Source organism: Dermacentor andersoni, chromosome 11 (assembly GCF_023375885.2).
Source record: "Dermacentor andersoni chromosome 11, qqDerAnde1_hic_scaffold, whole genome shotgun sequence".
Lineage (NCBI taxonomy): Eukaryota > Metazoa > Arthropoda > Arachnida > Ixodida > Ixodidae > Dermacentor > Dermacentor andersoni.
In genome coordinates, this window is record NC_092824.1 from 107,605,302 (window position 1) to 107,627,476 (window position 22,175).

The 22,175-nt window shown below is 44.0% G+C and overlaps 1 protein-coding gene across 1 annotated transcript; it reads left to right on the forward strand.

Annotated features, from left to right (window-relative positions):
* Window positions 1–780: 780 nt before the first annotated feature.
* Window positions 781–21,901, forward strand: LOC126539407 (pancreatic lipase-related protein 2-like). The gene is made up of 10 exons (XM_050186231.3): window positions 781–935; window positions 2,770–3,050; window positions 4,950–5,096; window positions 7,726–7,834; window positions 8,592–8,711; window positions 11,388–11,519; window positions 13,981–14,238; window positions 16,493–16,607; window positions 18,572–18,745; window positions 21,804–21,901. The coding sequence occupies exons 1-10, from the start codon at window positions 878–880 to the stop codon at window positions 21,892–21,894; spliced, it is 1,485 nt and encodes a 494-aa protein (XP_050042188.1). The 5' UTR covers window positions 781–877; the 3' UTR covers window positions 21,895–21,901.
* Window positions 21,902–22,175: the final 274 nt, after the last annotated feature.

Consider the following 22,175-nt stretch of genomic DNA (forward strand, 5'->3'; position numbering starts at 1 on the left):
CGACGATGTTGCAATAAAGAAGACGACATATGATGCAGTTGGCCCCCCAAGATCCATGAATAAAACGTAACCTGCAGATATTACGTGCGACGCTGGGATATTTAGTCAAACAGAGCGTGCGACGGTAAACACTGTTTACTGTCATTAGTCCTAATCCATAGGCCTCCATTGCTTATCTTAGCTGTGATCAATTGTCAAACAATACAATAGGCGTCCCCTGTGAGAGCAACTGTGCAATAGACAGTGCAATGTTCAACTTTCCCGTATAAACGCCATTCACATGCAGCTACTTGAACGTTCTGTATTCCACTCCTTTTCTACTTATCGCAAGTGATACGATCAGTATGACAAGCGGATCACGCCACCACACGCTGGTCAATGCAAACATAAAGGTGCATTATCTCCTGCCTATCAGACATCAACGTCAATTGACATATACTATGGCTTCCATCGTTCGATGCTCAGGTGACTCCCCCCTTGAGCGGTAGACACGTGCGAACGCGGCAAATAATGCAGCAAACAGACTAATGTCTGTGACTAGACGAGCGCCATGAATGCACGAACTGATAAGTCGAAACTTTCACAGCCAATGGAGGTAAGAGGATGGCCCAGGAGGATGGCCTCGAACTTTCCTATAATGGCGCCGCAATCGAAATTATCGGCCCTCGCGTGGCAACGAGAGCACCGAGATAACGCTATCTTCGCCTACCCACCTCTTGCACGGCTTATCGTCATAGAACAAAGGCAAAATCAGTGCACTTTATCATCTGTATAGGTACGTTTTAATGCTTATAATTGCGAGGTAGCCTGGTCTCGCCAATCCGCCGGCAATTAGCAAGACGTTCTGTAATTGGCAGCATAGCACCAGCACCGCAGTATGTGGTCGACTGCAACCGTGTTATTTTTTTGCTGCATTCCGATTCTCATCGACAAAGGTATGTTTGTAAGGAAAATGTGAGCCTGCCCCTTTTGACATGGGTAAGAAGGTAGTCATATTTGAGGTGTCGTGCTTGGAAACTATGAACCAGAGCATTTAGCGGGTGCTAGGTGGGGCATCGCTTCTTAGAGCTCCACGCTAAAATTGCTACAGACATGCGAGCGTAACAACACGGACGACCATAGGAGGGTATAAACTTGAAGTGCCCGACAGTTGTCGAACAAGAGCTGTCGTACGAGGCAGCGTTTCGAGGAATATAAGTACTCTTGTGCAAACGTTGGCTTCAGTGACATTCCTTATTCAAACACTCTTGAGTACTAAAGGTAAATCTGGCGTTCTTGCGTTTGACAAGTATATTTGAACTGGCATATCGAAGTTGGCACCGAGCCGAGGGAACTTGCTGCTGAGAAGCAGCAATCTTGTTTTGAATTCTCCTTCTTCGATTGTCCTTCGTGTTCGGTGCTTGTGACTCGTGGGCTCTTCTATTCGACCGCTTTGAGAGATGTTGTCTCCCTGTGCACCAGTCGCTTATAACGTGCGTGAGATTTTTGGAGCGCTAAAATGCGTATTGCCTTCTACCATTTTCGAAATGAACTCCAAAGCGATTAAGTAAAATATTATTTCGTGATGTAAAGACGGATGCATGCGGAGCAGTGTGGAAGCGGTTTAAACGTATAATATTCGTCGTCTTTCGTGAAAATCGGCCCTAATTTTACCTAGACCCTTCTGTCGTCACATATTCAGATTCAGGGGCCGAATTCACGCGGCCTTTTTTCCCGAAATGCACTCTGCCATTGGGCGGCCACCTTCAATAAGATCACGTCCAACAACAGTACTGAATTTTTTTTTTATTACGAACAATTCTAGCATAAGATTTCTTTTTGTGTATACAGGCCCAGATTCTTCATTTTCGCATTTCTTCCGCTTTTCGAGCAAAGACAAAACGCTTCGACAGGAACAAACAAGCTGCAACAATAACACATCAACGAAAAGAACCCATGAAGGGCGTTTCGAATGGCACGAGTTGAGGTGAAAATTCCTGATACAGCATCAACACGCCCCCCTAGCTGCCACAGGATGGTACCACCACCTTCATCCATGTTTAGGCAAATATAAACTGGTTTTGCAATATTGTAAAAACGTGAGGAACATGAGGCGACGGTAATATTTTCCCCACGTACATCGAGATTCTACCTTCAACATCTAACCATCACATTTAAAGAAACAACGAGTTTATCACGTTCGTAACACACCATCATCATCAGCAGCAGCAGCCTGTTTTTGTGTCCACTGCCCAGAACGAAGCCCTCTCCAAGCGATCTCCAATTACAAATGCCTTACGTTGGCTGATTCCGACTTGCACCTGCAAATTTCCTAACTTCATCACCCCGCTTAATTTTATGCCGTCCTCGACTTCACTTCCCTTGGCACCCAATCTGTAACTGTAATGGTCCACCGGTTATCTGCCCTACGCATTGCATGGCCTGTCCAGCTGTATTTATTTCTCGTAATGTCAACTAGAATATCAGATGTCCCCGTTTGCTTCCTGATCCACGCCGCTCTCCTCCTGTCTCTTAACGTTGCATCTAATATTTTTCGTTCCAACGCTATTTGCGCGGTTCTTAACTTGTTCTCGGGCTTCTTTGTTAAGCTCCAAGTTTATGTCGCGTATGTTAGGAGCGGTATACAATACATAGCACCGGTTCGTAACCCACACCAGTCGACAACACCTGAAAACAGACGCCTGAAAAGCGATTACGTCCCTGGACTATCTTCGGGTCTCGGGAAGGAAATCTTTTCGAACGTCCTGTGTCGCCCATTTGCCACCGCAGTGCACGCCGAAAGGAATTGCTATGGCGAGCTCGGTTGCATGGAGACTGGTGGCGCTTTCTACGATCCCGTGCACCGTCCCTTTAACCTGGTTCCGGCGGACCGGCACGTGGTGAACACCAGATTCATCCTGCACAACCGACGCATCGAGCCGGGCCACATGGTACTCCTGTGGAACTCCTCCGTGGAAACAATTAGCGCCGCGCCTTTCATGAGCTCCCGGGAGACTAAGTTCCTCGTGCACGGCTACCTGGACAAGCTGTACTTCGCCGCCTGGTTGTCAGTTAGTGATTTCTCTTTTCCCTCTTTCCCTGTTGTGTTGTGGGCACTAAGCCGATGCTCATGGTACGCTCCTAATCCCGTTCCACGTTGATTACTCAGTGAGTGAATCACGTTTACAAAATAAGTTGCACTTACTATTTGAAACTTATGGGAAACAAGATTAAGTGTGCACATAAGCCAATTATAGAAGAGTGGGCAGCTGACAGACAAATCAGGGCATAGAAGCGCAAAAACCGACAGACCCGCCTTTGTCCGAGTCTGTGTTTGTCTAAGCTTCAACATCATGAACAAGCCAATTATAGGTAAATAATCCTGCCTGCTACGCCAACCATGCCAAACAGTGCCTGGAGCATGAGCATGAGCATGGAGGTTTGGTATTCCAGGAAACAACTTAACCATAAAACGCTGGTCATGACCCAGATACAGAACCAGTTTTCACAGACGCCAAAGGTTGCGGCGACAACTTTGATCAAGGCAACAAAAGACAGCGGCAACAACCAAGAATAGATATATATATATATATATACCGACAAAGACAGGTTGGAAGCTGCAGCTGCTAACTTTGAATCACTTGGGCATAGAGATAACCCCGAGCGCACAAATACCCCGCCATCCACGTCGGTACGACACAGCGACATCATTCATTAGGTTGGGCTTGGTAATAAAACAATAATTTCTTTACTTGTTTACTTACAAATACTGCAGGCCCTATTCGGGCCCAAGCAGGAGTGGTTACATCAATGGTAGTAAACAAGACAAGAATTCGAAAAATAGAAATATACAGAACAACAAATACGGGGTCACCAACATGTGCAATTTAGAATTATCAACAATAAATATGAAGTAGGAACAATAGTTGCAGTTCGCAACTCAACAACAAAGCAGTGATATATCATGCACAGTGCACAGTGCAGTGACATACCATGGAAAGCTGTACTAGTCTTCATTTTATCGCCCTAAGACCCGCCGTGGTTTATTAGTGGCCATGGTGCTGGGCTGCTAAGCACTAAGTCGAGTGATCGAATCCTGGCCACGCCGTACGCTTTTCGCTGGGGGGCGAAATGCGAAAACACCTGCGTATTTAGAATTAGGTGCACGTTAAAGAGGCCCAGGTGGTCCAAATTTCCAGGTGGTCCAAATGATTATGAGTCCCCCACTGCGGCGGGACTCATAATCAGATCGTGGTTTTGGCACGTAAAACCCCATAATTTTTTTTCTCTCCTAAGAGGCGTGTATTTCCGCTGTAAGATTACGTGCTTTTAGACTGACCTTGGCCAAGAGCGTAAAAGCTTCGGCCAATTGGTTATACACATCAAACTAACGATGGCCTGACCATGTGGGTGCTCCATTCTTGCACAGCAATACTATGACAATGATACAATAATAAGTGCGCGGGCCATCGGTTGCATGCTAGCTCTAAAGAACGGGGACGGATGAAATCAATGATTGGACGAACGCTCGTCTGGTGGGGAAGCCGATTCTTATTGCAAAGGCAGATAACAGAAAGCCGGCCAAAACTGTGTTGTCGAAGGTGCTTTTGGTCGGCGTTCTGTTAACTGTCTTTCTAATATGAAGGGGCACGGAGAGGGAGAACGCTCCATTGTGCGCGGTTATGACCAGGTTAATGCGAATTTTATATTGCAACGTTTCTTTTTTTTTTTTCCTTTTCACACGTCGTCAGTGATTATAGCAGCGCTGGTACGCCTCCGTTATCACGACGATCGGCAGGTCGTGATCGGTATGTGATAAGAAAGGAATGACAATGAGAGGAAAGAATTGTTCCGTAATGCCGGTTTAGTACGTGTCGTCTATAGCGCTCACACTAACGCAATGATTTCGATCTTTCTCTCGCGTGTCAGTTGGAACTTAACGGTCCCTCACACACCATCTTGGATTGCAGGATATGAAGGACGCCTACCTGAAGCAGGCCGACGTCAACGTGATCATCGTCGACTGGGGCGAGGCCAACGCCGGCATCTACGACCGCGCGTGCGCCAATGCCAGGATCGTCGGGGCCGAGCTCGCGCTCTTCATCCGGAAGCTGAAGGTGGGCGTTAGTCCTGCACGGAAGTGTAATTTTGTTGCAAGAGTGAGAGAGGCACTTCATTCAGCGAGCATTTCTATTCACGAAGCAGTTCTCGCGCCACATTCATTCGGAAGCTGTAGCCAATACCGACAGCGAACTTGTCGAATCTCACAAATCCTGCCACATGTTCTTGCGACTGGTTATCGATGGAGCTTATGACGAGCCAAGTGGCTGGAACGAAAAAGCTAATCTGTCAAACGTGCTTTTTACAATCAGCGTAACTTTTTTCTCTAAAAAAATAGAATACCTAAATGGCTTTCTTTCAAAAAACGTGAGTTCAACATTCATCAAATGAAGGCGTTGGTAAAAGAAGGCCCAGAAGGGAAATCTAGAATATTTTTCTCAATTAGGCTTCTTTTACATGTGAAAGAAACTTTTCAGCAAGCTAGTATGGTCGCATTTTCTACAGACTGCGTCTATTCGCCCATGTATAGTACAAGGGTAAGCATTGGCGTGCGCCGTTTAAATGTGCACGAACATATTGTAGCGTAGAAAGTTGTCCGCTACTTGTTCCGCGCCGGAGAGATGAAGCGAGCACACTGGAGATCCGTAGACATTTCCTGATTTGATTTATTTGAACTTTGGTTAAACGAATATAAGCATTTACGCACTTGTACAATTCATAACTGCGACATCTCAGCAGCACTCGCTGCGACCTCGTCCCTCGGTGTCTCCGGCGCGAACTGCCCTGGGACCCTCGGGGAACGTCACAACATCCCGCCCGAGAGCAAACAGATCACCAATACCAACTCTTCGTTGACCAGGGCCAATCAGGCCGCACAGATTCAAATCCTCCCAGCCAATCGTTGGCGGACTTCGCCGAGTTTGAACTTGATGATAGCCGCTTGCCTGAAGAATTATGACCCAAAGAAAAGTAAAGATGCACAAAAAACTACAGAGACATCCGTTGGGCTTTAGACGAACTGGCGGCGTCTACAAAAAGAAAAACGCACAAAAGAGTCGAGAAGCATCCCCAAACAGTTTGAGCAATTAGGAGGCGCCGCTTCCGTCACCAGTACAAAGGAGGGGGGGAGGGGGTGACAGCGCAGTCGACCGGCCGGACCCTCAGGCGGAACGGGGGGTGCCGCGCGTGAGATTACCCCCCCCCCCCCCCAACCGGCCTCCCGACTCGTGGGCGAAAAGACATTTTGAGAGAAAAGCGGTAAGAAAGAAAGGAACACTGCCACACAGCACAGGCAACGAAAAAACCGTAAAGACAGCTACGCGACAATATGTTAACCCAACGTAGACCAACCCAACCTAACCTAACCTTAGATCTAACCAAACCTAGCTCACTGCTGTCCATTGTAAGCCAACCTAACCTACGAATAGAATTTTTTCTCCTTGACCTAACCTGTCCTAACTTTATTGGTGGCGCTTCGTACGTGCATGGTTCAGTCCGTGCGTGTGTGCCAAAAGGAATTACTTTCTATAAGTTCACAACTGGGATAGGTCGTTTTTGTTCAACACGGTGAACAGCGAAGACGACGCACGAGACAAGGAATGTGGGAACAAAACTGGTGGCGCTGTGTCCGGTCCTTTTATCGGCTCTGCGGCAACAGCGTGTTCAGGACCCCAGAAAACTTTGGGCCACGCATTTTTTAGAGAGGTTGGCAAATTAAAAAGGTATTTCGTCCGATATAGTATACTATAGGCACATGTTGCACATGTTCTTGATGTGTTCAGATATAAGAAGCGTGCCCCATGAGTCAGGCTCACGTATGCAGCTTTATTATTTTAATTAGCAGAAAACTGCGTTTGTTAAACATTCTAACTCTATAGCGAAACTGGTGCCAGATGTATGCTTCGATGTATTTACAGGCTATTGTAACTTGTGCTTTTGCAGAAGACTAAACAGGCAGATTTTTCTTTTTGCGAGCCCTGTTTGTAAACATAAGAAGGGTCTTATTTATAGAACGCCCTCGGCACATTTGCGCCGTCGGCGTCTGCGTTGTGGTGATGCCCTGCTATTGACAACGCATGCGTGGCCCGCGCGTGGAGGATTGGGAGGCTTCGAGAGACGCGCACTGCGTTTGGCTACAACAGCGACGACGCCAAAGTGCGCACACCTTCACGCTCCGCTCAATCGGCTCGGTTGTAGCCAGGGCGGGTGTAATGTTCTTTCAGAGCTGCTGCCATGAGGGTCGTGCGCGCAAATACTGGCGTTTCTACTGGGCAGCTGCGCGAGCGGTGCATACACTTGTCTGAGCAGTAGGGACAGTAAAATGCAAGCTAAACTTAAATAATCCTTTCATTGGACGCTGAAAAACAACCGTCGATTTTCCTTCCGTCTCGTCTCGACCACTGTCGAGGTGCGATGCCTCCAACGCCACTGGAACGCTCCTCACCGCGTCAGCGTTTTCAGACGCCTTCAGCGCAGCGATTAACCTTGCTATAGCTTTTCGATGCGTCGTTTTAGAGCGAAACGAAGTAGTGGAAATAAAGGAAAGGAAGCAAATTAAACAAAGGTTGAATCTAATGAAACTGAAACAGAGAAAACTTTCCACGTCCGCTTTCCAGTACCCCAGCTATGTGGTCCTCCCCGCAGGCCGTTGCTTGATATGCGGCGATCTGATGCACTGATTTACAGGAGGCGTTCGGCGCCGACCCGAGGTCGATGCACATAGTCGGCCACAGCTTGGGTGCACACGTTGCCGGTTACGCGGGCGCCAACACCACCAACCTCGGAAGAATCACGGGTGAGTCACGAAGACAGCAAGTTCGACAATGATTGCCAAAGAAGATTCGAAATTATCTGATATTGCCAAGTAACTGCAATTAAGATAAATAATTGCAGTATCACAGCAAAGGCTTTCAAAAAAGATATCACGCTCGTTCCCTGTATGCCAATTAAAATTACATCCGCTGGCCTAGTTGGAGAATGCGATAAAACAAAGTCTAAAATTAAATTAAATTCCGGGGTCTTACGCATCAAAACCACGATTTGATTATGAGGCACGGCCCGTAGTGGGTCACTTCGGATTAATTTTAACCACTTCGTGTTCATACGTGCACCTAAGTGCAGGAGCGCTTTCGCATTTCGCGCCCATAGTAATGCTGCGGACACTGCCGGTATCGAACCAGCGACTTCGCGATCAGCAACGGAACGCCGTAGCCACTAAGCTATACCGTGGCGGAACGTAACGATCTCTAAACGGCGCAGTGCGCGGCGAATCGGTGTTCATGCTCTTCCATATTTTTTTCTATAAACTATTGCGCGGGCTCGGAGCCGGCTCAGGTTGCTTCTCTTCAATTATCTTAATTACACTTTGTGTTGTCGTAGGCATTACGACATGATGACGATCATTGCCGGGATGCTACCATACACCACCACAGCGATGGCGACTCCCGATAATGAAGCTCCACAGTTGCTGTACTGCATGCCGCTGCATCTGCAAGACGACAAATTTCTAGTTTTGTTGCACACAGTTCCACATTCTCGCTTTCTGTACGCAGCCCTGGATCCTGCCGAGCCGAACTTCCAGAAGATGCCTCCCGAAGTACGACTGGACCCCACGGACGCCGAGTTCGTGGACGCCATCCACACAGATTCTCATCCGTATCTCACCAAGTTGTGTAAGCATTTTGCGCTTTTGACAGCTCTGCATGGAACGGGATAAAAATATCGCGGTCCTCGTACGTTGAGAACAGAATGGCCAAGCCAGGAATTGCCTCCAGGATGTAGACGTACGTGTGGTCGGAGGGGGTCGATAACCTGTGCTTGCCGAGTGTTGCGATATCTTACGCTGCGCCTGGCTTGAGTGGCATGCCTCTATGTAGCGCTCGATATTTGCTACAGCCGAATCAGTCCGTAACAGTGGCGCGGGTGTGATACGATAAGAGTTGTTGTTGCGTGTGTACCGCTCAATATTTTTTACGAAGGAGTGCTTAATGGATAGGCTTCCTTTAGAAGAGTTAACTGCTGGGCTAGTTGGTGATCTTGCATACTGAAAAGATTTTGCGCCAAAAAACAACACACACAAGAAAGACGACCACCACAAGCGCCCGTGGTGTCATCGTCTTTCTTGTGTGTGTTGTTTTTTGGCGCAAAATCTTTTCAGTGTGATAGGCTTTCCGCCACTAATTACTCACAGGAAAAAAAATCTGTAACGGAAGTTACGTTGAAGCCCTATTGAAGGAGTACAGTTACAGAAAATTATGCAGCGATAACAGTGCTGTATATGGATCATGTTTCAGAAGCACAAATAAAATAATATCGCTTATTCGCCGTGCTGTTGGGTTTCGGTTGGCCATAGGTGACGTTAGAGGCTTGTAATAAAATAATATGGGGTTTTACGTGCCCAAACTACGATCTCATCATGAGGCATGCCGTAGTGGGGGACTCCGGAAATTTGGAACACCTCGGGTTCTTTAACGTGCACCTAAATCTAAGTACAAGGGTGTTTTCGCGTTTCGCCCCCATCGAAATGCGGCCGCCGTGGCCGGGATTCGATCCCGCGACCTCGTGCTTGGCAGCTGTAGGCTTGTAGACAGCAATAAGTGGACAGCAGTAGTAGATCATAACGACACTTAAATTAACAAATAACCACGCCATAAGAGAAGAACGTCGGTAGAAAATGATCGTATTGTAGAAGCTCACACAGTGCGGTCGCATTACAGTTACTCCAGTGAGTCATGAGGGCAAGTGAGGTATATTATTATTATTATTATTATTATTATTATTATTATTATTATTATTATTATTATTATTATTATTATTATTATTATTATAGTTATTATTATTCCTTTACTCCTTAGCTTTCTACATTCCATCTTTATACGCGCCATCATACACTTTGAAAATTACTAGAAAGCTCAGCTCTCTGACGTTCCCGATTCACAGACGTAACGCATACAATGCAATTACCTCCTTTGACAGGCACGACACTGATTTGAATTAAGTACATACCATCCTAAAGGTATTTTCAAACCAAAAACTAAAATAGTAAAGTCAAAATAAATGTTTCGCTAAACACTAATCGTTACGATTGTAACTTCACAAGAAAATTGCAGTTTCATACGTCGGTTTAAGCCCAATTACCATTATGTACACGGAGTTTTCTTATGTTTTATTTAACTTGCGTAATTGAGCTAGCACCTTCACGTAAACTGTAAGATAGCATGAGAGGCAGTTTAAAAAGGCTATATTTGTTTTCTTGAAGACTTAGGAAGATTTATGTTCCGAGTTTCAATTAGCCTAATTTTGAAATTTCATTTTTTTCTTGCCAGCAAACGGAGCTCGATAATTAATCACCAGCTAAAGTCAAATATCTGCTCATGCACTCAATATAATCAAGCTAGTTTTTTTTCTTTTAATGCCGAACTTTTCATTCAAATAGATTCATAGTTGTCGCAGTATGAGAGAATCTCTGAGTTTTCGCCCGTATTTTAATGCCAGGGATTAGAGGAACGGAAAGAAATTAAAGGGCGTTCATAACGGGATCGTTTGCTTTCTTAAGAGAAAGCGTTAGCTCAGGCCCAACTCCGACGTGGCCTATTCAAATACATGTAAAACGCAAAAAAGTTTCTTGAGATAACCCCTGGACCGATTTTAATGAAATTTGTTGCATTCGAGAGAGAAAGTTAAATTCTAGCGGCTGTTGGAAGCGGAACTTCGATTTATGTCTTGAACTTTGTTAAATGAATTTTCAAAAAATGCGAAAGTACGGTAAATATAGAAGAACGAAGTTTACAAATTCATAACTGTGCATCAAAAACAGATATCGCAGTTTTGTAAACTGCATCCATTAGACCATTGAAAGTGGACAAACTTGGTATGTCATTTTGTATCTTACGTGAATTTGTTACGTTGTTTACAAAGGTTTTGCAAAAGCTGTATTTCCATATTGCTAAATTTTTTGAGGTGCATGTATAGCATATAAATTTTGTCCGCTTTAGGAGCACTATTAGATGCAATTCACAAAATTGTATTATCGTTTTTCGTTTCGGAGTTACAGAGTTGTAAACTTGATAGTTTCGTATGTTGAAAATTTATAATGTTGGCCAATTTTTAATAAAACATTGAGGACCTGAAACGAACAGTCACTAGATTTTAAGTTTTTTTTTTTTTTTTTAAACGCATCAAACCTCGTCAAATTTGGTGCAGTGGTTGCCCAGGAAAACGAATTCTCCTTTTACATGTATTTAGATAGGAGCACCCAAGCTAAAGCTTCTTCTTAACTGGCTGCAATTTCACATTCGGACCGTTTTCAGCTGCACCACCTTGGTGTCATCATGTTCACTCCCGTGCAGGGCGCAGCGAAGGCATGGGAATGTGGGACCCCGTCGGCCACGTGGACTTCTACCCTAACGGCGGCGAGTACATGCCAGGCTGCGACACCGTGAACCGAGTCTGGAAGATATTCTCTGATGGCCTCATCAAAGGTATACCCATCAGCGAGAGCAGTTTGTGGGTCATTTGGTGGTGCCTCCGAAAAAAAAAGAAAGAAGTTATGGTGTTTGTCGCATTCATGCTGATATTAATATTTATTGATATTAATTGAATTGAGATATATTGAACTGAATCTTGATATTAACCTTCATAACGGTGCGTGGGAAACAGCTGAGCACGAAAGAGCATTTCATATACTGTTAACATTTAGTAATTTGAAGTTATTCTAAAGGGTAAGAAAAATTCAGCAGATTCAACAAACACGTTGGAACGTATGAGAACCGAAGCTTTCATGAAGTGGTTAATTAAGTCCTGTGCAGCATAAATCCGATGCGACCTTTAATTTCATCACATCCGACGGGTAACCCTCATGCACTGTATATGTTTGTGCACTGCGCTGGTCACAACTTAAAGGTTATGAACTGTTTTCTTTTTATGCACTACACCTCTCACAAGCTATGCCAAAATGCAAACACCAATTCAAGCGGGTGCTTACTGTGAGACGTCCAAAGCTTAGCTTTCGCTATGTGCACCAGTATAGTTAGTTAAGTACGCGGTAGGAGTGTGTACACCAGTGTACTTACCTTATAAGTGGAGTTCTTGTCTCTTGTCTTAAATAGGCGAGTAAGGGTAAACTTGAGCTAAGCAGATACATGTGAAACGTAGAAATGCTCTCATACCGAAGCTAGATGCTTAGCTGATTTAAACTCAATTGCTTGCACTCGCAAGAAGAAGATAATTTGAAAACTTCTACAGCAGGTTTTGATAGAGGCCGTCATTTTATAAACAAATAAAAAAAAATCGAAAAAAATAAAAAAAGAAGTAAGTGCTAGGGGTTCAATTCCGCGATGGATAGTGACATCGCATTCAGCAACGTAGACGTGCAGATTAGAGTAGAATTGTGAAGGATAAGACAATATGGTTGATCCCTCTCTCATGGGAATCTGTAGAACACGAAAGTTAAACTCGTCTTCAAGCTTCTCCAATCCATATTCTTTGTGGTTTAGAAGAGCTAGTTCTCTTGATCGATTTTTTTTATAAAAGCATACCGACATTTCTATACCACGTTTCTGTTACAGAAAGAATATGGTCGATTGTAGAATATTTTTTTCCGAAACCTACAGGAAACACAAGCAATATAGACATTCGTCTGTAATTGGAAACGTCTTTTTTGCTCCCTTTCTTATATAAAGCCTCCACACGAGCTACTTGCATTTTGGATGGGAAAATGCCCGTTGAATTACATAGGTAAATATTTATGTCGGCAGCTGAGAAATTTTATCGATTACATACTTGGCTCGGCTTACTTGCAGTCCCGCAGCTCCACAGCTACGGCTATTTTCCAGCCCCAAGAAAACCGCATAAACTTCAGATTCTACTGTTTCTAAAAAAACGTGTTTATATTACCTGGATCTGATGTTGTATAGGATGCACGTGGCCCAGCGTCAATATCGCTGTACCCAAAGTAGTCGTTAAAGACGACGACCATAAAATCATCATTGTCTAATCCCCCACCAGCTAGTGAGTGAGTGAAATAACTTTATTGGAAGTCCGGCGTGGACACGAACTCATCGCGCATCCGGCTATATATAGTCCCACGTCGGGACCGGCAGGTCTAGCCCACCGGCCCGGTCGCGGGCACGCCGGACAGCCAGAATTCGGTTTTCTAGAGCGAGGCTGTACACAGAAGCGAGTCCCACTCCTCCTTGCTGAATTTGGGGTATCTCGACCCGCACTCCCACAGCATGCGTGCTAGAGTGGAGGCCTGCCCGCAGGATGGGCAGACGTCGTCGCGATATACGTCGAGGTAAACTTCGTGTAGAACGGCCAGACACGGATATGTGCTGGTCTGTAAGAGCCTAAGAGAAACGACTTGCGCCCTATTCAACTTGGGGTGAGGGAATGGAATGCCCTTCTAGACATCCCCCACCAGTAATATTTCTGTAACCGATTCCTCGTTCTCTTTCTGTCTCACAAGTGAACTCAGCTTGTTATATAGTATACCTGTTTGTTTAGAGGAGGAAGCAAATAGATGAAAGTAATACATCTCATTTGACTTTTTAAGTTCATTATCTAAATCATTTCGCAACCGCTTAAACGCAATTAGGTCTACTTTGCTACTCCGTACGCATAAATTTCGTAAGTATTCAAACTTTTTCGTCAATTTCACGCAAATGCTCGCGCGCCATTCATGGCTTTCGACAACCTTTCACCCTTTTCCAGATGTTCGGAAATGAAATTTACTTTTTCTACACTGCCGACGAAGAACACACACACAAAAAAAGAACCTCATAAGGTTGCTAGCCGTCACTATAGGTCGATAACTCATTTTGGGTAACATTTTCGAACAAAAGAAAGGTGTACCAGTGTCCGAATAGATAGGTTGATCGCGTTTAGAATATATTCTCTAATTTTTTTAAATGCCGACGCGCCCCCTTGTGTCGCCCGCGCCAGGTGTCCGCGCCGTCCTCAGCTGCAACCACCAGCGCGCCGTCAAGTACATGCTGGAGTCGATCTCGAACCGGGACTGCCTGCCGCTCGCCTACGAGTGCCCTTCCTTCGAGGCGTACGAATCGGGACAATGCTCCGATTGCGGCGCGGATGGCTCAAAGTGCGCAACCATGGGTGAGCGCGCTGTGGAGTGGAAACACTTCAAGAAGAACGAGCCGACACGAATGTTCACCGTCACCAACGCTCACAGCAAGTTCTGCGGTAAGTGAACTCCCACTGTCTGTACGTGGGCAGCTTGGCGAGTTAGGAATAATCTTGTGAAAGAGAGTGTGCGAATATTCGAAATTTAAAATACGAGTCGATGAGTACTCATTCGATTCGGGAATCCATTATTTGAAATCGCGGAACATTAGTTTCTGTTTGAGTATAAGAGATGGCAATGCTATGCTTAATATCTCTGATAACTAGTTCGAAGAGAGAGATGACGATGCGGGTTAGGGCTGTTCCGAGCGACGAATCGTTCCTTTTTATTGTGCTGTTTATTCTTCTTTGATCCATAGTCTGATGCGCACCATTTAGTTGTCATTCATCCCGTTTTTTTTATTTCCATATATATATATATATATATATATATATATATATATATATATATATATATACGCAGTGAAAATGAGTGAATGCCATGAGAGGGTGCGCAGACCCCCGTGAAGGCGCATTACCTGTATAGTCTTTTTGTCTCTGCGCCTGAAATCATATCATTGATGTCAAAATAAAAGAAGAGAGTTGAATTAATTCGGCTGTAGGAGAGCGACGGTGGTGTCACAGAGGGACCATTTCCTGAGTGAGCACAGGGGGCAGACAACTAGTACTTAATAATTACCAGACATTCAATAAAAATGTCTCGCTTTTCAGCCAGCCAATATACGAATCTGTTGTCGCCACTTTGGTGACTCAGTTTATTACTTAACCAGTCTCACCATACTTGCATCCTTTTTAACCTAGCTGCGGTGGTCTAGTATTTTTCCTTCAACGAACACAACACTGTGCGGGAATCTGGTGACGTTCTATTCCCGCGTTTCTTTACTGTCGTTGTCATGGCGCGCCAGGTAACAGAAAGCTGTTGTTTCTCATTTACAAGCTTCTCGATTGTTTAGGTGTCCAGTTGCGAACTGCATTTCACACATTTACCAAATTATGTACATAATCCTAATTTTGTTTTATCGAGAACTCCGCACAAGCGTTATATATTTCGCTTTGTTTAAAAATGAAGAAACCATTCGATCGATACAATATTTGACGGTGATTTTTCTCAAATATTGGATTGGATTCGAAGGTATCACTGTTCGAAATCCCTGCTTAAAATGAATCTTACAAGCGACAACACGCAAACTTAGGAACGTTCCAGTTAATGTAAAATCAACGCTGCTATGTGGAAATTTTCCCGGTGTATAGTTGAAGATATATTTTCGGCGAGCGTGATTATATGTCCAAATAACATTGAAACAGGCGATATCAAGAGAAAAGTTAAGGCAGTACGACTACGTAACGTCCAAAAACGGTACGCGACCTCGAGTGGCCTCGCCGAACATGCAGAAACCACAGTCCACAACATGGAACTGGGAATGTGCTTGTGGCAAAACAAAAGAGGCTCACATCACGCCCCACTCTGAAGTGCGTGTATATTCAGGCCACGACATCTCGGAACTGCTTTCATAAATCACTTTTATATTTGGAATTAGGCGTGCGTCCTCTCCAACATGTTCGTGCGGTCACGACTACGAGGACGTACCACCTATACTTCTCGAATCTCCGAAGCACACTTCTGAATCTCCGAAGCACAAAACAACAACTCCGTTTCCGTGATTCACGTCGGAACTTTGTTTACTTGATTAGGAACCAACTTTTTGTTCACTTGCCAAAGTGTTAGACCCACGCCCACCAAAAGTACGACACCAGAAATCATTCAAAGCACTGCAACGCTTCTTTGAAGACGCTGGCATTTGTGACGAACATCGACTTTACCGCATCGTGTGCAACGTTGTCGCATTCGTGCGTATTTGTTTCAGCAAGAACTTTGTTTCAACAACAACGCTTCGAGAGAACCTTTTACTCCTATCGTCGATACATATTCTTCTGTTGTATTGGAGTATTCCTTAACGCAAGAATTTATACGTCTATCTTTATTTTTACATCCCATTTTAACCAAGGAAAAAGGGGTATCCGTCGCCAGAAAACGGCGATAAATCCTGTGTTTTTCACCTCAATAGAACAAAACTTGAAAAGTCCGGACACATTATCCAAAGACGCTCTCGTTCATCCTCAACTATTGAGTTCCTGCCTATGTTTGCGCGCTTTGCACTCATCTTGTTTTTTTTTTTTTCTCTATATACTTCGTCGCCTTTTATTACCCTTGACTGAGAGGGGATTAATGCTTGTAAGAAATAATGGTTTGATCTCGTTTAAACATTTCTTTGCGTAAAATACTTACTTTCTGACCAGTCTCATGGCGTTTCAGCTTTTCAGTATGCAGTTACGCTAACTACTGGCAAAAAAGTACAATATGGCAACGGCAGGGGTGTCGTTCTCCTGCGAGAAGAAGGCCAAGACGCAAGCATCAATGTCAACGAAGCGTAAGAGTCATCATTTGCTACTATAGGCAGTGTTGCCAACTTTTTCTTGAGCGTGTCACTAAACTGAGACCAAGAAGGCGTTAAACTTTCGCTAATTTCCGCTGTAATGGCACTAAAATTGTTGCTAATACTTTCAAGTGAATGTTAAATAATATAGGTCATTTGGAGCACCGTAGTACTGGCTAACAAGGCGTAAAGCAGCTACCGAAACGCTTCACGTGCGTCTGGTGTCGACACAGGTAAATAATAAACAGTAAATTGACCAGCAGGGTGTACACAACTTTTACTTTACCAATAAGATTATAAATCAGCGGACAATGACAGCTTGCGTTCCGTGTGGACCTTCAAACAGTAAGGTCAAAATTCCGGCCTGGTTCCATAAGAACACGGCAACCTGGTGCCGAATTGACAAAGCTTTTCGTTCGTAAGCCATATTTGCTAATGGCTGGCCGCCTTCACTATTATAATGTGCAGGATCAGGATTGGCTGGAATTTTCTCTTACGAAAAATTGTGGCATAAGAGCTTTTTGTGAATAGGGGCTCTGATTATTCCAGCTCGAATACACATTTGGTCCTGGTTATGTCTAAAATATGTCTGGTGTTCGGCGCTTGCGAAAGGAGAACGAAATTCTGCGACACGCGCAGAGTGATGTTCTACAGCGAAGTTGCATATGGCTAGTCGATTTGTCCGCCCATCCGTCTGTCGCTTGTACGCCGAAAACTCCTCCGACGCAACCCCATGGGCGTGCGCAAAAAATAACAGAAAAAGAGAGGCGCGCGATTGGCTGCGCCAGTAATGACGTCGTTGCTCTCCGTCGCTGCCGAGCGCGCGTGCAAGTTTCTCTCCGGCTCCGACATGTGTAGGCCTCGCGTCAAACGTACTTCTGAGGAGCAGGCAGCTTTCGATCAGCAACGCCACGAGCAGAACCCGGGACGAGCTGCAGCCCAGGCACAAGAACAGGCTCGTGCAGCCGAGCGCAAGCAGTAACTGCGTACAGAGGATCCGGCAACCTACCAAGCCCTTGATGGTGATGAAACGTCGGGATTAACCCAGTGATAAACACCGGGGCCGCACGTTAAAGCGTCGCTGGTTAACCATCTGCATGGAGTGCTTGGGCAGGGGTGTTTAAAACAGCGATTACAGTCGCGCGCCGCACCGCACAGCCAATTTCGGTCGCCCACTTGTAGCTTTTGAACATTAAAGTGCGTGCTAATAATTCAGTTTTGAGGCAACTTTCTAAACTTTCAGGTCGCTACAATGTTGCCAAGGTGTTCTGCCATATCTATAAGAAATACCTATGAAGAGACAAGAAAGTTGCTAAATCTAGCGACAAAATTGCTAAATTGGTAGCAATTATTGCAAGCGAATCGAGGGCGAAGGCATTAAGTACGGAGGTATAGTCACTGGTTTAGAGGGTGCTTTATTGAAACGCCCTCTAAGCAGCTTACGGTCTCTCAAAAGGCAATGTACTATTGTTTGAAGCCAGATCAGAATGTCTTATATTAAGCTGTGCTACAGAAGATAATGAAACGACCATGAATATATATATATATATATATATATATATATATATATATATATATATATATATATATATATATATATATATATATACATATATATATATATATATATATATATATATATATATATATATATATATATATATATATATATATATATAGATATATATATAATCAGCGTGTGAAAATAGCACACAGAACCCATAAGCCCTATATTGATAGTATGTTTCAGTGTCTATGCAGAGGTCAGTAAGGACGTAGTAACGCTGCCCGAGGCCTTGGACTTTAGGGATAATACGGGGAAGGTTAATAAATCTGATGGGGAATAAATGTCTGTCGGGCGCTACGCACAAATCTATGGAATTATTTGTACAAATTCAATAAACACATGTTAGGCTTCCGGCGCTGAAGTCGACAACAAAACTGCCTTCCATACGCAGGCCAATCGATTTCCATCCACAACGAAACTACACATTCTTGGTTTCGTCGTCAACTCCGATAACCGAACACAGTAGGCTGTTCATGGAATACAGGACGACCCAATTACTGTTCACCTACAACATTCCCATGATTCAAGTCTCCTTTCGACCGATGACGTCACCATTTACGGAAAGGTAAGAGTAGCTGCGACGATGAGCTGTAATAAATTGACCCGCTTCGTCGGCAAATTGTCGCTATTTTTGTTTTTGATAACACACATTGCAGCGGAAACTACAGTATTGTGACGCTATCAGTATACTCAACAAGTTGGACAACGAAGTTTTCTAGTTTCTTTTTATGTATACCTTCTGCGAAGTGGCAATCTAAGTACAGAACAATGCATGCGGAACGAAACTTGAGCAGGACCCCTTCTGGGCGTTTCTAATATCAGTAACAATAATTTTTACTCTCAGGTTTCTACTGAAACAGACGTGGTCACTTGGGCACAATGCATTAAAAAGCGCGATAAGCACATGATATCGTCGCATTTGGCAACTATTGATGCGATATAGATCGAATAAGCTACATCGAAAACAGGAAAAATCTGTTGACCGTTTGGATCAGTAGCCGAAATTACAAAACATGCAATTTCTAGCGGCTGTTGGCCATTGGCCGGCCTTCTTCGCTAATATATCCGACACCACGATTTCCTATTAACGGCTCTCCCGTGTGAACGTTCTTGCGGTCCGAGCTTTTGTTCTCAATTTAAACCCCCTTGGAAAAGACAAGTAGGCTTATCGAAACGTTATATAGTTCCGGCTTTCACCTTGTTCTCATTTTGCTCATTGCCTTTTTAATTAAACATTGTCATAATTTTAAACATCGTCAAGATAACCAGAGACATTAGTTTAGAAACCTCGCTTTGTCTCAGAATAAAAAAAAGTATATGACTATTCTGTAAAATTAATATTACATTTTGATGCAGTTCCGATGTGTATCATCGTAAACAGCACCATCTTTCTGCAGATATTGAATGCCTGTTTCTAAAATACTGGTGCAAGGCAGCGAGTTTCCGACAACAGGTTATGCTTTCAGTACTAGTTGACTTCGATTCTGAAATTACAGCGTGCCCTAAAGTATCTTTATAATAGTTAATTTGTGAGATTTTGGCAATGAACAACCGCTATTGGCGATTATTGCGCTGACTGTGACGTCGGCCGCTTTCGGGAAGCTTGATTAATAGGAATTATCATTTTGTCTGGAGTCCCTCGTTTTAGTAGTGGAAAACAGTCGTCCCAGAACACGAGATATGTTATGGCAATGTCTTATCGAGATTATTTAAGGGTTTGTTAACAGAAACGTCTTATTGTACTCAAACGTAAACGAGCTCATGGACTTACGTAAACATTTCTCGCACGAAAAGCGCGTAATTGCGAGAAAATACGGTGAAATCCATGACGTCAATAAAACGCCGTGGTTGCCGCTCTTTGGGCGCAAGTTCGCTTCCCGTAAAAGGGATGTTTATTCTTCAACGGGTCTAAACTGAGTGGGTGTTGCTTTTTAGTTTACATTTAACGCTACAACCATTCATAAAAGATGATGACTTTACCTTTAGTTCCGGCTGCTATAGAGATAGAGAGAGAGAGAATCTTTAACACAACACCGTAGATGTTAGACTAGCTGAAAGCTTGTCGTGCTACTGTATGTGTTGACAGACAAATAGGATACACGCAGTTATCACACACGATCACGCATACGGCATATAAATCCACAGACTGCTCATATAGTCTCGTGCTTTGCGAAGAACCGTGTGAAGCTCTTTGAAAGAAGATAACCAGAACAGGGGGCAATGCAATGTTCAGCTCTTGCAATGATACGTACGTGTCTCGAAAAGTAGCAGCGCTTAACAATGACATAGGCAAAGAAGAACACGACACTTTCCCTATGTCCTTGTATGCTTAGCGCTGTTACTTTTCGAAATATGAATTATCACCAACTCGTACAAGTTTCCCTTCTTGCAACGATAACACTGGGAATGATCTGCATTGTAGTATGCTTTGGTCGTTTAAGATTACACGGGCAATTACGAAGTGCCTATAAGCGAAATCTGGGCTCACTTTATCAATGTATGTTACGCCGACGCTTGTGTGGCGAAGGGCGTTATCTTCGTACGTTGCAACCCAAGAGAACTTCCAGTGTGGTCGCAAGCCACGTATTGCTCCTCCCCCCATTTTTTTTTTTTTTTTACTCAGTGACTTTCAGTAAGTTTTCTGCGAATCTTGTACAACAACGCGGAACCATGCAAGTATTTCCGAACTCGATGCTGCAATCAGTTCCGAACGAGCGTATTCAATAAGTCGTTCGATATCCACGCATCATTTGTATGTCGTACAGGGTTGGTTGAGCACTGTCGAAGTACCTGTAAGGCTCAAGGTACCAGGAACAAAGTGTAGAAACTTTTGACAGACACCTATACGTACGGTTCTGCAGATGTGCATATCATAATGAACCTTGATAAGTATTTTGCGACTAAAACGCAGGCATGCGGAACTAATCAGCAAATTTTGAAGTCAAAGTACTTAGCAGTTTGGTACAACGCACTCATAAGTAGTTCCCCGCCTGCAGGAAACTTCTATGTCACTCAATAAAGTGATGGAGGACTGCCAATATAATGTTCAGGCAGAAATATGCCAGGAAATTATTTGGAAAAGAATCTGTAAACACTTTTTTTTCTTGCATTAGCAAGGTATGATTAAAATTAATGAATGGCTTAAGGCACGCAGTCTAAGCAAGGCCTGGAACAAGCGTATTGAAGCGAGTGTATCCGATGGATAAGCCGTGGAATTGTTTTTCCAATCCCAAAGCCAAACTCTTCCAACTTGCAATTCCTTAAACACAAACCTTCATATGTCTATCTCTCCGCCTCCCTTTTCTATTTTAAAAGAAGCTATTTAATAAACACAAGGGGTTTTCAACATCGTGAAGTTCATAAACTCCACGATCTCGCCTATGATGCACTATGATGCACTATGCACTATGATGCAATCAACATTTTACGACGATAATTATTGTATGAGACTACCTGTTCGAGCAGTCATGCTTTGCATTTGCTTTGCAGCATCGAAATTATCCCACACCTTAGCACTCGCAACTTACATAGTATCGACTTTCTAGTTTTTATTATTGTTCTTGTGTTTGATTCATCTATGTGAAGCACTCCTACTCTTGACATGCGGTTTTTGTCTCTTTCAGCGAAGCTTTAGAGAAAACATTTCACAAGTGCTCGGCGTGGAACCCTGCAGGAATCTCAACACACGTCCCGGTGGCATTAAAGGATTGCTAGACGTCAATTTGCAGTCCATTACTCTGCAGAAGACATTCTAAGTGCGCATGCACGTAAAGCGTAGAGCTTCTCGAGCATAAATCATACCCTGAAACTAAGACAATGGCTATAACCAGTCCGGGAATGTAAAACATCACAAAATGCACAACAAATATATCCCAAAATGTTATCACGGAACGACATCTAGCATCGCTTATTCACACTCTACGCGCTGCCTTCACAAAGCATTTGAAGACAAGGTCTTCTCATCTGACGCCATACGGGTATGGCGTATCTGGGAT